This window comes from Ctenocephalides felis, unplaced genomic scaffold (genome assembly GCF_003426905.1).
Source record: "Ctenocephalides felis isolate EL2017-DRISC unplaced genomic scaffold, ASM342690v1 CF-g0.4_SCAFFOLD_01604, whole genome shotgun sequence".
Lineage (NCBI taxonomy): Eukaryota > Metazoa > Arthropoda > Insecta > Siphonaptera > Pulicidae > Ctenocephalides > Ctenocephalides felis.
The window spans coordinates 31,055,650-31,067,083 of NW_020537758.1; the positions used below are offsets into that span (position 1 = coordinate 31,055,650).

The 11,434-nt window shown below is 28.4% G+C and overlaps 4 protein-coding genes across 4 annotated transcripts; 2 read left to right on the top strand and 2 right to left on the bottom strand.

Moving 5' to 3' along the window:
* Positions 1-18: 18 nt before the first annotated feature.
* Positions 19-778, bottom strand: LOC113372648. Its single transcript, XM_026613006.1, has 3 exons — positions 639-778; positions 498-578; positions 19-258 (listed from the first exon to the last, which is right to left on the bottom strand). The coding sequence occupies exons 1-3, from the start codon at positions 679-681 to the stop codon at positions 80-82; spliced, it is 303 nt and encodes a 100-aa protein (XP_026468791.1). The 5' UTR covers positions 682-778; the 3' UTR covers positions 19-79.
* Positions 779-993: 215 nt separating this feature from the next.
* LOC113372641 (ribosomal L1 domain-containing protein CG13096-like) lies at positions 994-3,460 on the top strand. Its single transcript, XM_026612998.1, has 4 exons — positions 994-1,945; positions 2,189-2,520; positions 2,595-2,680; positions 3,110-3,460. The coding sequence occupies exons 1-4, from the start codon at positions 1,115-1,117 to the stop codon at positions 3,310-3,312; spliced, it is 1,452 nt and encodes a 483-aa protein (XP_026468783.1). The 5' UTR covers positions 994-1,114; the 3' UTR covers positions 3,313-3,460.
* An 83-nt stretch (positions 3,461-3,543) lies between these two features.
* LOC113372647 (ankyrin repeat domain-containing protein 40-like) lies at positions 3,544-7,270 on the top strand. Its single transcript, XM_026613005.1, has 3 exons — positions 3,544-3,878; positions 4,039-4,355; positions 7,141-7,270. Exons 1-2 carry the CDS (start codon positions 3,806-3,808, stop codon positions 4,350-4,352), a joined length of 387 nt encoding a protein of 128 aa, XP_026468790.1. The 5' UTR covers positions 3,544-3,805; the 3' UTR covers positions 4,353-4,355; positions 7,141-7,270.
* On the bottom strand, positions 4,642-6,562 carry LOC113372646 (SUN domain-containing protein 3-like). The gene is made up of 9 exons (XM_026613004.1): positions 6,536-6,562; positions 6,298-6,432; positions 6,133-6,228; positions 5,958-6,071; positions 5,682-5,778; positions 5,476-5,541; positions 5,057-5,168; positions 4,862-4,981; positions 4,642-4,790 (listed from the first exon to the last, which is right to left on the bottom strand). The coding sequence occupies exons 4-9, from the start codon at positions 6,010-6,012 to the stop codon at positions 4,713-4,715; spliced, it is 528 nt and encodes a 175-aa protein (XP_026468789.1). The 5' UTR covers positions 6,013-6,071; positions 6,133-6,228; positions 6,298-6,432; positions 6,536-6,562; the 3' UTR covers positions 4,642-4,712.
* Positions 7,271-11,434: the final 4,164 nt, after the last annotated feature.

An 11,434-nucleotide genomic window follows, 5' to 3' on the forward strand; every position in this document is an offset into this window, starting at 1 on the left:
TATATATATATATATATATATATATGTATGTGTGTGTATATATATTTTTATATATATATATAAATTATTTATTGACGTTTCAAGATTCATCATCATCTCTTGTTGCAGCTGCTGTGTAAACTGGTATCATATTTATGTCTTCACTTTTACTTTCTGATAAAATCATTTTGTACATTGCAACATATAATAATCCCCCCAGAATAATCATTCCTATTCCACACATTAGAACAATCGACCAGGCAGGAACGGCCAACCCTTCTATAATTTTAGATTCGTTAAATATATATTTTATATAACTTAAACTATAAGAAGAGTGAAAGTAAATTCCATAATATTTTGGTATAATGGTATATACACCAAGTGCAGATATAATGATACATGCATATTTGCATTATGTGTATCATAATGATATATCCTAGATAATTTTCGGAGTGTAAATTTTCATTTTCAAATTGTAATAACATTTTTAATTTGATCTAGATACTAATTATACTTACTGTTATAAGTTCTTGTTATAACTTGTCGGCCTCTGAGAATCTTACGTCTTGCTTCTGCTTCTGCACAAAGGCTCAGCATAACTGAGAATGAGAAATTTAGTAAATTTATTTTGTTATTAACAGCAACAGTTATTTACTTACCTAACCCAATAGTTAAACAAAAGAGAATATTTTTTGTCTTCATTTTTGCTTTGTTATTTTACTTTTATGTATTCAAAAATATTATTATGGTATAAAAATATTTACAGGTGTGTCGTAGTAATTTCAGAAACTAGTGACTCAGTGTGATGGAATCATTGATAACAAGTACCTAATAATTCAACGTAATTAAAATTTATTTGCTCTTCTTATCTGTTCCATTGATAAGATAAAATTTGAAATAGCCGCTAAAATAGTTTTATATTGTGGCTAACCTGGGCGGAATGAAATGAGGTATACCACAATAACAACGAAGGTTATTATAACCTAATAAAATATCTTCAAGATAAACCTTCGTTATAATACCACGTGCATGTGAAGTATTATTACAAATGTAAAAAAGTATTACTAGCTATCAGATTTTATTTGAAGTAACAGTGAAATTTTTAATTAAATTGTTAACAATTTACATTAACAAAATGACAAAATCAAAATTGTTATCAAAAGTTAAACCAACTAAAAAGACGAAAGAAAACACCTTTGCGAAAAAAACTATCAAAAACAAACCAAAGACGGTGGGATCTATTTTATTGACAAAAACTAACAATGCTGTAGTTAAGAAAATTAAAAAGGATGGAAATAGTAAACCACCGAGAGTTGAGAAAATTTTGAAAGCTAAAGCAAGAGACTCAAGTCCAACCGAAACTACAGACTCAATACCAACCGAAATTGGAGATTTAACACCAAATGAATTGTGTTCTAACAAAGTCAAAAAAGCTGTAGAAGCTACATTTGAATTAATTACTAAATCTGAAAATACAACATTACTAGACGATGAGGTACCTATGTTATTGCAAATCAGTTGTATCAAAATTCCTAAATGTCCTCTGAGAACAGTAAGGTACACTCTTCCACATTCCTTAGTAAATGATAATACTGAAATATGCCTAATTGTTCTTGATTTGAAACGAGGACGTAAAATAGATCCAGAACCTACTGAGATTCATTATCAAGACTTGCTAGCTGAAGCTGGAATAAAAAATGTGAAGGTTTTGCCTTTTACACAGCTAAAATTGGAATATAGTCAATTTGAAGCTAAGAAACGATTACTGAATCTTTATGATGTGTTCCTAGTTGATGCTAAAATCAGTGGGCACGTTTTTCATATATTAGGAAAGACTTTTGTTAAAGCCAGAAAACTGCCAACTTCAGTAAGAATGAATCAGAAAGATTTGAAACATGAATTTACAAAGGCTTTAAATAAAACATCTATCATGCTTACTCCACGAGGAAATACTACTATTACAAAGGTAATATATTTATGCAAGATTTTATTACTTTTATTACAATATTTTCTAAAACTTCTTATTCAAGATATACCTAATATTAAGATTTTTTTTATGAATTGCATTGAGAATAAATCTTATGTTTATTAACTTTAAATTATCAATTTCGAGTTTGATTTCTTACTGTGCATATGTGATCATTAAGTTTCTATAATATAATTTACTATACCTATTTTGTATTTATACTCAAATAGTACTGTTTTCTAGGTCGGTCATAGTAAAATGACATCACAAGAAGTTACAGATAATATTATTGCTGCATCAAATTGGTTGAAGTCTAACTACCCAGGTGGTTGGGAAAACATTGAATCAATTTATGTAAAATCACCAACAACATTGTCTATACCCATTCATATTTCTTTAAAAAGTCCTAATGAAGTTAAAGTTCCTGTTATTGTTCATCATAAAAGAAATATCTACAAAGATGTTAAGGGTGAACTTTCAACTATACCAGGAGCCACAGTTAGTTTTGATGCTGATGGAACAATGAAAGTTCTTAAAGAAGAAGTTGACGGAATCAGTGATGTGGAGTTTGAAGAGTAAGTAATGAAGACTTATTAAATATTTATCTTTTTATGTTTTTATTTCTTTATTTTATCATTTTGTGTTTTAGTTTCGATTTAGAAGAGCCAAAAGATAACAAGAAACAAGCACAGAAAGCTGACATAAGTAAGGCAAAACCAACTGAAATGAAAGAAAGTAAGTACATAATTGAATATATATATATTCCCGAAATTAAACTCAAATTAAACATATATATCAACATCAAATTCAAGACTATTCAAATATATATATATATATATATATATATATATATATATATATATATATATATAGTTTTTTATTCATTGGATTCATTGTTCTGAAAAGAAATCAGTATCAGTATTCATTAGAAAATCCAGGAAATATCAATTATATATATATATATATATATATATATATATATATTTATATTTATATTATCATACATCTTATCACTTTCATCTTCGGCAGAAATGTGTGATTGTATATATATATATATATATATGTATGCATCTCTAAACTAGCCATTTAGCCATTTAGAGTAACAAAGTAATTAACTCATGTAATATAGGAGTTTACAACTATAATTGTTTTTTCATTCTGCAGATGATGAAAATGATGAAGAAAACCGGAAAATAAAGATGTCTAAAAAATTATCTGCCCCAAAAATAACTAAAAAGGTTGCAAAAAAACAAGAAAAACCTTTCAGTATGAGGCTGCAAAAAAATTCTCCGAAAGCTAAAAAGAATACTAATTTGAAAGGAAAGGTTGCAAAGAAAAATAAACAAAAGAAAATAGTAAAATCTTGATTTAAAAGATCATTATATATATTAAAAAATAATGGTTAATGCTTGTCAATAAAAGGACTAGAGGCTTGTGGTTTTAAAATATGTATTGTGGTCTTCATGTTTTTGATAAATTTTTCCATATGTGTAATGGTTTGAACTTCTGTTAAGCAGTTTTGCTATTATCTCCTTATCCCGGAGAAAATTTTTTCATGATCATTTTCATGATTTTTTCATGTTGATAGATATGCTAATTTCTTTTATTAAGTAACCTCAATCCTTAATTGTCAGTGATTCTACATAGTATGAGAGAAAATAAGTTTGTATATTTTTCTGTTGTTATTTTTGAGATTTATATCACATAAAATTAATTGTGGACAATCTGATTTTTCATGAAATCAAGAACGAACAATTGGTGTAAAATAATTGTTAGTTAGGTATGTAAATTGTACAATAACCTAAAAATAAAGTAAGGAAGTTTTGGACTGTTGCAGGTAGATTAAGATAATTGTATAATATGAACATGATAAATCAAATAAATGGATCACACAGTCCTAACAAGATGTGTATTTGTCAAGCAAATGAAGATGGTATTTATTTTCTTACTATTATTCAATTATGAATTCATTAAAATAAAATATTCTTTGACATGCAAGAAATTATGTCAAAACATAAAGATTTTCAGATTTCAGAATTGTATATGTATGTATATACATAGTATTGAATATAAGAAATTTTTAATACTTTCAGATTGTATTGTTATCAAACTACGAATAGCAAATAATGCGGACACAGATTTTGTGGAATGTGAACTTTCTAAAAGCAATTTAACTTACTCTCATTTACTCAACATCGTTTGTAGTGAATTTGATATAATTCCTGCACAAATTTCAAGATTAAGAAAATTACCTAATACTCGACTTAGAAATGATAAGGATATTAAAAGGTTACAGGACTTTGAAGAAATAGAAATAGTTTTAAATGCACCAGTGACATCCAAGTCTTTGAATACATCAAATGCATACCCTTCAATAACTAGTAAAGATCAGACTGTTTTGTATTAAATGGTAAGATGTTTTAACAATAAAATTTGTTTAAGTTGGGTTGGTGCCTTCCTTTCTTGGAGAATATGAATTTCATCACTTTGAGTTATTTACTGATCTTCAAATCTATCTGTGTATTCATGCACAATTTTTTTGTTATATTTCTATCCTCTTATACATATGCATTGTGTGATTTATCTGTCTGCATGAAATGAACTCAATCTGAAATTTTCACTTAAAAACTGTTGGTTCTTGTATATGTAATTACTTTTAACTGAATATATTACACATTAAAAATCTATTTGTGGTGTTCAAAGAATTTGAAATATTTTGTGAAACATAATTGGTAATTATCTAAAGATTTATTTTTTATATATTTTATTACTCTGTAAATCCGTGAATACGAAACCTGTATACACATGTATAGTCTGGATTGCCATGGTTACTCTTAATAGTTAGCTGCAAGAATATGTTGTGATTTATTTAAACATATAACATATTTTTACTTCAATATTTTCATTAATACTTGCCACTACTTTTTTATACAAGTATTCAGGTTCAACATGTATTAATTTGTTTGTTTGAATATTTGAACCAGTTTTATCATAAAAGTAAGATCCGAGCCAAATACTTTTGTTGAATCTGATTCCCTATAACATTAATTATGTCAAATTTAGCAATGATTTAATCATTAGATTTATTAATGTGTTTTTAATAATTCTTACATGTACTTCGTGTTCATAAGGAGCGCTATTTCTATCTGATACAATATGTTCCATTGTAACGTGGGATAATTTTGCTGGATTTTGCAAAGTGATTATAGCTTGTCCCTTGCTTCTATGAATAAAAAAACAATACTATGTAAATTCATTAGATACAATAATTTGTTAATAAACTGGGTAATAAAGTATTCTATGACAAAATTATTTATAACTAATTCGGAGTAACAATGGTAAATAATAAGTTATTTAACTCATTATTAGGAATGTTATTTACATATGTTGTAATTATACCATGTCTCTTAAAGGGTTGAATATATTTATTTGAAATGTATTTAAAATATAATTTTATTTATACTGCATGCCTGCAATCGACAGCATATTTTGCTTAAATTTAAATTAAAAAAAAAATTGAAATAATTTACCCTTTAAATGCCCAGCAATCTCCAGGATTTTTCCATGGTGTTAGCAGTGAGTCTATCTGGCTTGCTCTAAATTAAAAATATGAATTTATTAATAAATAACATGAATTCTGATAATATTTAAATCTACAACGATATTATTTTTAGTGTATAGTTGCCAAAGACAAGATTTAAATATATTTTAGAATCTAAAATATTAAAATACAAACTTATCAAATGAAATAGGAATTCCAATGAAGTATTTAATAAACCAGTATCCTTCATACGATTTCGTATTGTTATCTGTTTCAGCTTTCCAAGCTAGGCCTAGAAGAGTATATTAAATGAGGAAAAGAAAGAATGATTTTTATTTAATGTTAAACGATTAAATTTCTATAAATTTACAAGTGAATATATATCTCATAATAATTATGGGTATTATAGAAATGATCTTCAAGGTTTTCATAATAAAATATATTTCAAATTTTAATATTATGTCCACTCACTTTTCTTGTTTCCTAGATTAGTATGTCTGTGTAAGCCCTCGTCAAGATTATCCATTTGCGCATTTTCAACAAAATTAGTGTTTTGGTTGAAATTATACGTGGCGAATGCAGCGACTATTTAAGAAACCATTTCCAAGTGCTTATTAAAATTATTTTATCTCAAGTGAATACTCACATGCAATTAAACCGGTAAAATAATACCAATATTTATTGACCGGTGCGTGTTGGGCTAAAGTTTTTGCTTTGTTCGTTTTTTTTCGCTTATTTGTTTCTGAATCACCATTTATGAAAACATTTATTATTAATTATATCTAATAAGCAATTGTGATGAATTATTTACCTTTAATAATATCATTAGCATCTTCAATGGCTACTTTCTTATTTATTAAATATATGTTTGTTTCTGTGTAATTAAATTCCTTCTGTGTATTGTTTTCATCAAGCTTCTTTAGAAAGTCTCTATAGCTTGTAATTTCTTAAATATTCAAATAATATTTCAAATGATTAAAATGCCATAACCTTTAATTTTCTACAATGATACTTATAATTTTATAGTACAATAGAAAAAAAAAATTTACCATAAGTAAAATAAAATGGACGTCCCATATTCATAAATTATTATGGTTTATTTTTATAAATTAGTATTTTTATGATAAACTTTTACAGCAATTATAAAATATTTTGTAATTATTATAATATAAAAAAGGAATGATTATTGTTCTAGAATTTTGTTATTAACTGAAGTTGGTTAAATACTGGAAATTATCATTAGTACCATCTGTTCTAACTAAATTACCAATTTTCTATTCAGTTTTTTTTCTTGAATATTTGTAGCATTAGAGTACATTACGCCATCAAATCCGGTCACAAAATTCTATGCGTATTTACGTTTTGCGTTTCCGTTCCATTAATTCAGGACGATTTCCAAATGCTTCAAACAATTGTTTATAGTTTATCAATAACAATTTTATGAATGAATCGTATACGCCTACGCTTGTTGCTGCTGTGTTAGCAAATTTCTAATTATAAATTTACGCTCGCTGGAGTAAAAATGCATAGTAACTTTTGAATATTCATTCATAACACTGCTAAAAAAATAATTTTAGTAAAATTAAATTTGTAAAAATGTATCAAAGAGTTTTAGGAGTTTTATTTATTGGTGTTTTGTCGTGCATTACTGCAGATCAAAGTAATATTCCCATTGCGGATTCTACTCATCTGCCAGAACATAACGATGTTCATTATCCGGTTATAGGTGAACAATATCCGCATCCGGTAACTGCATTTGGACAAGTTCCACATCCTCCGCCACCACCTCCACAATTCTTCTTTCAACAACATCCTCCAGAACACCATCCTCTGGATATCAATCATGATATCCACACAAACCTGATAGACCATGGCGATTCGGTTTCAGAGAAAAAGCACCGAGAAGAAGAACGTCGATTGTTCGAGGAAGTTATGCAAAATAAATTTGAAATGAACAGTTTGCATAGCGAATTAGCCGAAATGCATCATGAGTTGGAAGCATTTGCTCAAGGAAAAGCATTTCCTGATAATATTAATCCTGAAGTCCCAGTAATAGACAACGGAGGAGAATCTATAATTAAAACAAAGTTGGAAGGACCACCTGTTAAAAAATTGAACGAACAGCAACCCAAGAAAGATGTAGGAAAGACACCAATCAAAAAGTTATTAGAAGATGGCAAGGAGTCGCTTTTATCCCCCTTTCTAAATTCTTTAAGCGAAGTATTGGGTGGAAAGGGAGTTGGTCAACATTTAGTGGGCTTGGGCAGTCTGGTTCCGATTATTTTAGTTAAAATTGCTGCTAAATTTGCACTGATCACATTTTCTTCTAAAGGATTAAAGGCTTTAGCAACTCTTATACCGACAATAGCTTTACTACTGATCAACGGTATAGTTTTATTTCTTATTTGGTATCAAAATTTTAAGGCTCGTTTAGGTGAACATGAGTTTAGCGATTTATTCAGTAATTTATTTGGAAACGATGGTGCTTTGTAAGATTTTTGTATGAATTTGTATAAAATTATTAGATATAGTTAATTTATTTTATTTAAATTATTAAAAATTGGTATTTAATTATTATAATAAATATAATATAACTATCTTACATTTTGTTTTATTTTACTGAAACTTATTATGAATAATATGTGATATTATTTTAATATATTATTATTATTTTATCAAAATTATATCTTAATGTTTTACGAACGGGTTCGCTTTCAGGCTCTTTTCAATAAACCAAACTACTCATATCAGAGTCGAAGATCGGTGCTGCTTTTCTGAACCTTAGCTCTTGATTCGGATCAGGGGTGAGTTGAATCGTATGATCGGATGAGTCGCATGATTCGGGTCAGAATTCGGATGAATAGCGTGATTAGTTATTTTTTTTATTGATTAAAAAATATGTTTTCCTTTTTTTGAATGTCATGATTTGTTTAAATTTTGGCACATCATGTTGGGATTTGTGATTTTATGTATTAGTAAGCGTTTTGATATTACTATCATTTTATATAGTGATATTTTTTTGTTGATTCGAATCAGTATCAAGTAAAATCTGATTTGAATCAGGTTCGAATTGGCATATAGTTCATATATATATATATATATATATATATATATATATATATATCTGGGTCCTCAGCGCCCGCATGCAATTTTTTTTCTAGCGCCCCTCTCTTATTATTTTGACTGATTTAACAGTTTATTATTAAAATTGTAAGATTTACGTTATTTTTTTAAATACTTTCTAATAACTCTGGTTTTAGCACACAAAAAATTAGATATATAATATAAAAGCGCATTGATTTTAAAATTATTTAGAATATAGTGGTGATTCGCGGGTTCTTTATAATTACTACCAAACTACTTCTAAATTCTTATTTTTAATCCAAACTTTTTAGGACTTCCAAACATTTCTGTATGTTTATTATTACTTGAAATAATATTATTGAAAAATTTTGCTTATTTATTTTGGAGTTTGTATGCGATTTATTCTATTAAACTAATCATGGAAAGCAGAAAAATTCTAGCCTTTCATAATTAAACATAACACTGGTGCTTTATGTTGGATTATTTTATTTTGATTTTTCATTATTTAAAATATCCAAAATTGCATCTTAAATATTGCTCAAAAATTAGTGAAAAATGCAAAGAAATTATATGTTTTTTGAATTATATTGAAAAAAGAACTATATTGAAAATTTCATTTCAAAATCTCGTTTTGGCGCCCCCTAAGGCGTGCGCCCGCATTTTTTGCATGCATCGCATTCAAGGTAGGACCGGCCCTGTATATATATATACAGTTTTTAACGATTATTAAAATATTAGTAATTTATATTCAATAAGAACTCTTTCCAAAATAATGTATGGTTTAAAACTTATACGCTGTACCGGAAACACGAACTTTGCTTCCGCTGTTGGTATTACGTGACTATTTCCCTCATACTCAACGCGCATGTTCCGGTATATCGAACGGTTGTCCAGTTTCCTAAATTTTCACGCTGGATGTCTCTGATTGTCGAAGAAAAACACAACGCGCACACCCCGACGTGGGAGACGAAAACTCAGCTGGTCGCGTACGAAACGTCATTGGAAAAACTTGTGAAAAAAATCTGTGAAAAACCTTTGAACGCGGTCGCGACGGATTTTCGAACTAGCTTGAGCTTTTCGAAAGCTCGGCGTAAGTCGAATTGCGTGACGAGACTTTTGTGAACGTTAAATGGATTAATGCAAAGTTTAGGTGTGCAGTGCCAAAGTTTTTCCTGTTGATATATGTTTAAATTTTTATAGTGAACTATGTTGGGATTTTTTCTTTCTCTGGAATAGTTTCTAATTTGCTTGTGATTTTGGTGATGGTTTTTGGAAAGCAATAAGTGTTAAATAGGACGTGGAAGATATTAAGGTCGTGCATACTGTTTTGGTCGCCATTTTGTGTCGCGAATTACTGATATGTATTCGTGCCTGCCACGTAGAACTTTTACAATAATGACCAACGCAATTCTTCTCAATATGCTATAAATTTTCCTTAAAGCTTCTAAGAATTGTTTCATATTAATTCTAACGCGCGGGATTTTAGTTGGAATAGATCTCGAAGATCTTGCATTGATTTTCGCCAGTATCATTTGTTACCTATATTTTGATAATTATGAAGTAATTTCTAGGCCCAAAAATTTGTGTCGAATGTGGTCGTGTATTAAATGATTCGGGAGAATTTTTCATCTGAATTACTAATTGAGGTGTCACGACGCTAGCGTACGGGTCGATCGATACATCGTCCCGTGTGCCGAATTTGTGTTATTTTTGTACCTACAGTGCGTGTAAATTTTCTGCATGGGATTATCAGCAACTAAGAAGATTGATGGAAAGTATATGCAAGACTCGGTTTTCAGGACTTCCTGGAAATATGAGGGGAATGCTGATTTTCTCCTGCATAGATTGCGATAACAATTGAGGTAAACTTAAAAATATCTCATGATTATTATTATAAATACACATAATGTAATTACTTCAACTGCCATTTACAATAAACTCAATTCATCATTTCTCTCTGAAACAAGTTTCAAGCAGCATGTTGCCTTAAGGCAAATTATTTAAACTTTTCGTTAAGTGTAAATAATCAACAAGAATTAGAATTAGCTATTTAGATAAAATGTTCAACTGTTTATTTCGGAAACAACGACTTTGCTTTCATTAATAACTATTTTCAATCAATATCTTTTCAGCTAACTTATAATTTCTGTATTTGCATAAATAAATTTTAACACATTTCATTTTGTCATGTATTTTACCAATTGTGGATGTCAACTGTGATCAGTAGCTACCTACAAAAAATCACAGAACGTGCAAATGCTTCGGCATACATTCTGATTGGAATCTTTCAAGCACGCGGCAAAAATCTAAACTTGATGAATTTTTATAAGTCAATTGCTTATCATAGGCCTGAAAGTTTGAAGTTTAAGGCTTAATTATAGTTATACAAAGTTTCATCAAAATCTTAAACAATTATTTTTCAACAAAGACGAAAGGTCTCACATACATACATACAATACTTTCTCCAAACTTGGTTTCATTCAATTCAGAATGATTTGAAACTTCGAGAAAATATAAAATTAGCAAAACGTTTTTTTTTGCGAAAACCTAAACTTGTCTTTCGCGAAATTAATAAAACAAACGGTCACAGAAAACTATCTGAATACTAATTTATTATATTGGAAAACTATATCTTGAACTTTTTTCTCAATTACCTATATTTTTATTATTTGTTTGCATTTTTATTTATTTATATTTATTTTTATTATTTATAATTTTTTTTGATGGCTTTTAGTTTACACATAGTTATACAATGCTTACTTTACTATTTGACGTACATTTATTCATATTTTTGCCAAAATCAAGTCGTTATCATAACATATTATTATTACAAATCCTTCTTAGAAAACTTACGCGTGCTATCA

Excerpts from the sequence above, each read along its gene's own strand:
- LOC113372646 (XM_026613004.1), bottom strand. The coding sequence starts at position 6,012 with ATGGATAATCTTGACGAGGGCTTACACAGACATACTAATCTAGGAAAC. Across the intron at positions 5,542-5,681 it reads ATTCCTATTTCATTTGATAA|AGCAAGCCAGATAGACTCAC; the intron begins GTTTGTATTTTA and ends TTTTTAATTTAG. Across the intron at positions 4,791-4,861 it reads ACTTGTATAAAAAAGTAGTG|CTAACTATTAAGAGTAACCA; the intron begins GCAAGTATTAAT and ends ATATTCTTGCAG.
- LOC113372648 (XM_026613006.1), bottom strand. The coding sequence starts at position 681 with ATGAAGACAAAAAATATTCTCTTTTGTTTAACTATTGGGTTAG. Across the intron at positions 579-638 it reads TTGTTTAACTATTGGGTTAG|TTATGCTGAGCCTTTGTGCA; the intron begins GTAAGTAAATAA and ends TCTCATTCTCAG. Across the intron at positions 259-497 it reads TATAACAAGAACTTATAACA|AAGGGTTGGCCGTTCCTGCC; the intron begins GTAAGTATAATT and ends CTAAAATTATAG.
- LOC113372647 (XM_026613005.1), top strand. The coding sequence starts at position 3,806 with ATGAACATGATAAATCAAATAAATGGATCACACAGTCCTAACAAGATG. Across the intron at positions 3,879-4,038 it reads TTGTCAAGCAAATGAAGATG|ATTGTATTGTTATCAAACTA; the intron begins GTATTTATTTTC and ends TAATACTTTCAG.
- LOC113372641 (XM_026612998.1), top strand. The coding sequence starts at position 1,115 with ATGACAAAATCAAAATTGTTATCAAAAGTTAAACCAACTAAAAAGACG. Across the intron at positions 1,946-2,188 it reads GAAATACTACTATTACAAAG|GTCGGTCATAGTAAAATGAC; the intron begins GTAATATATTTA and ends ACTGTTTTCTAG. Across the intron at positions 2,681-3,109 it reads ACCAACTGAAATGAAAGAAA|ATGATGAAAATGATGAAGAA; the intron begins GTAAGTACATAA and ends TTCATTCTGCAG.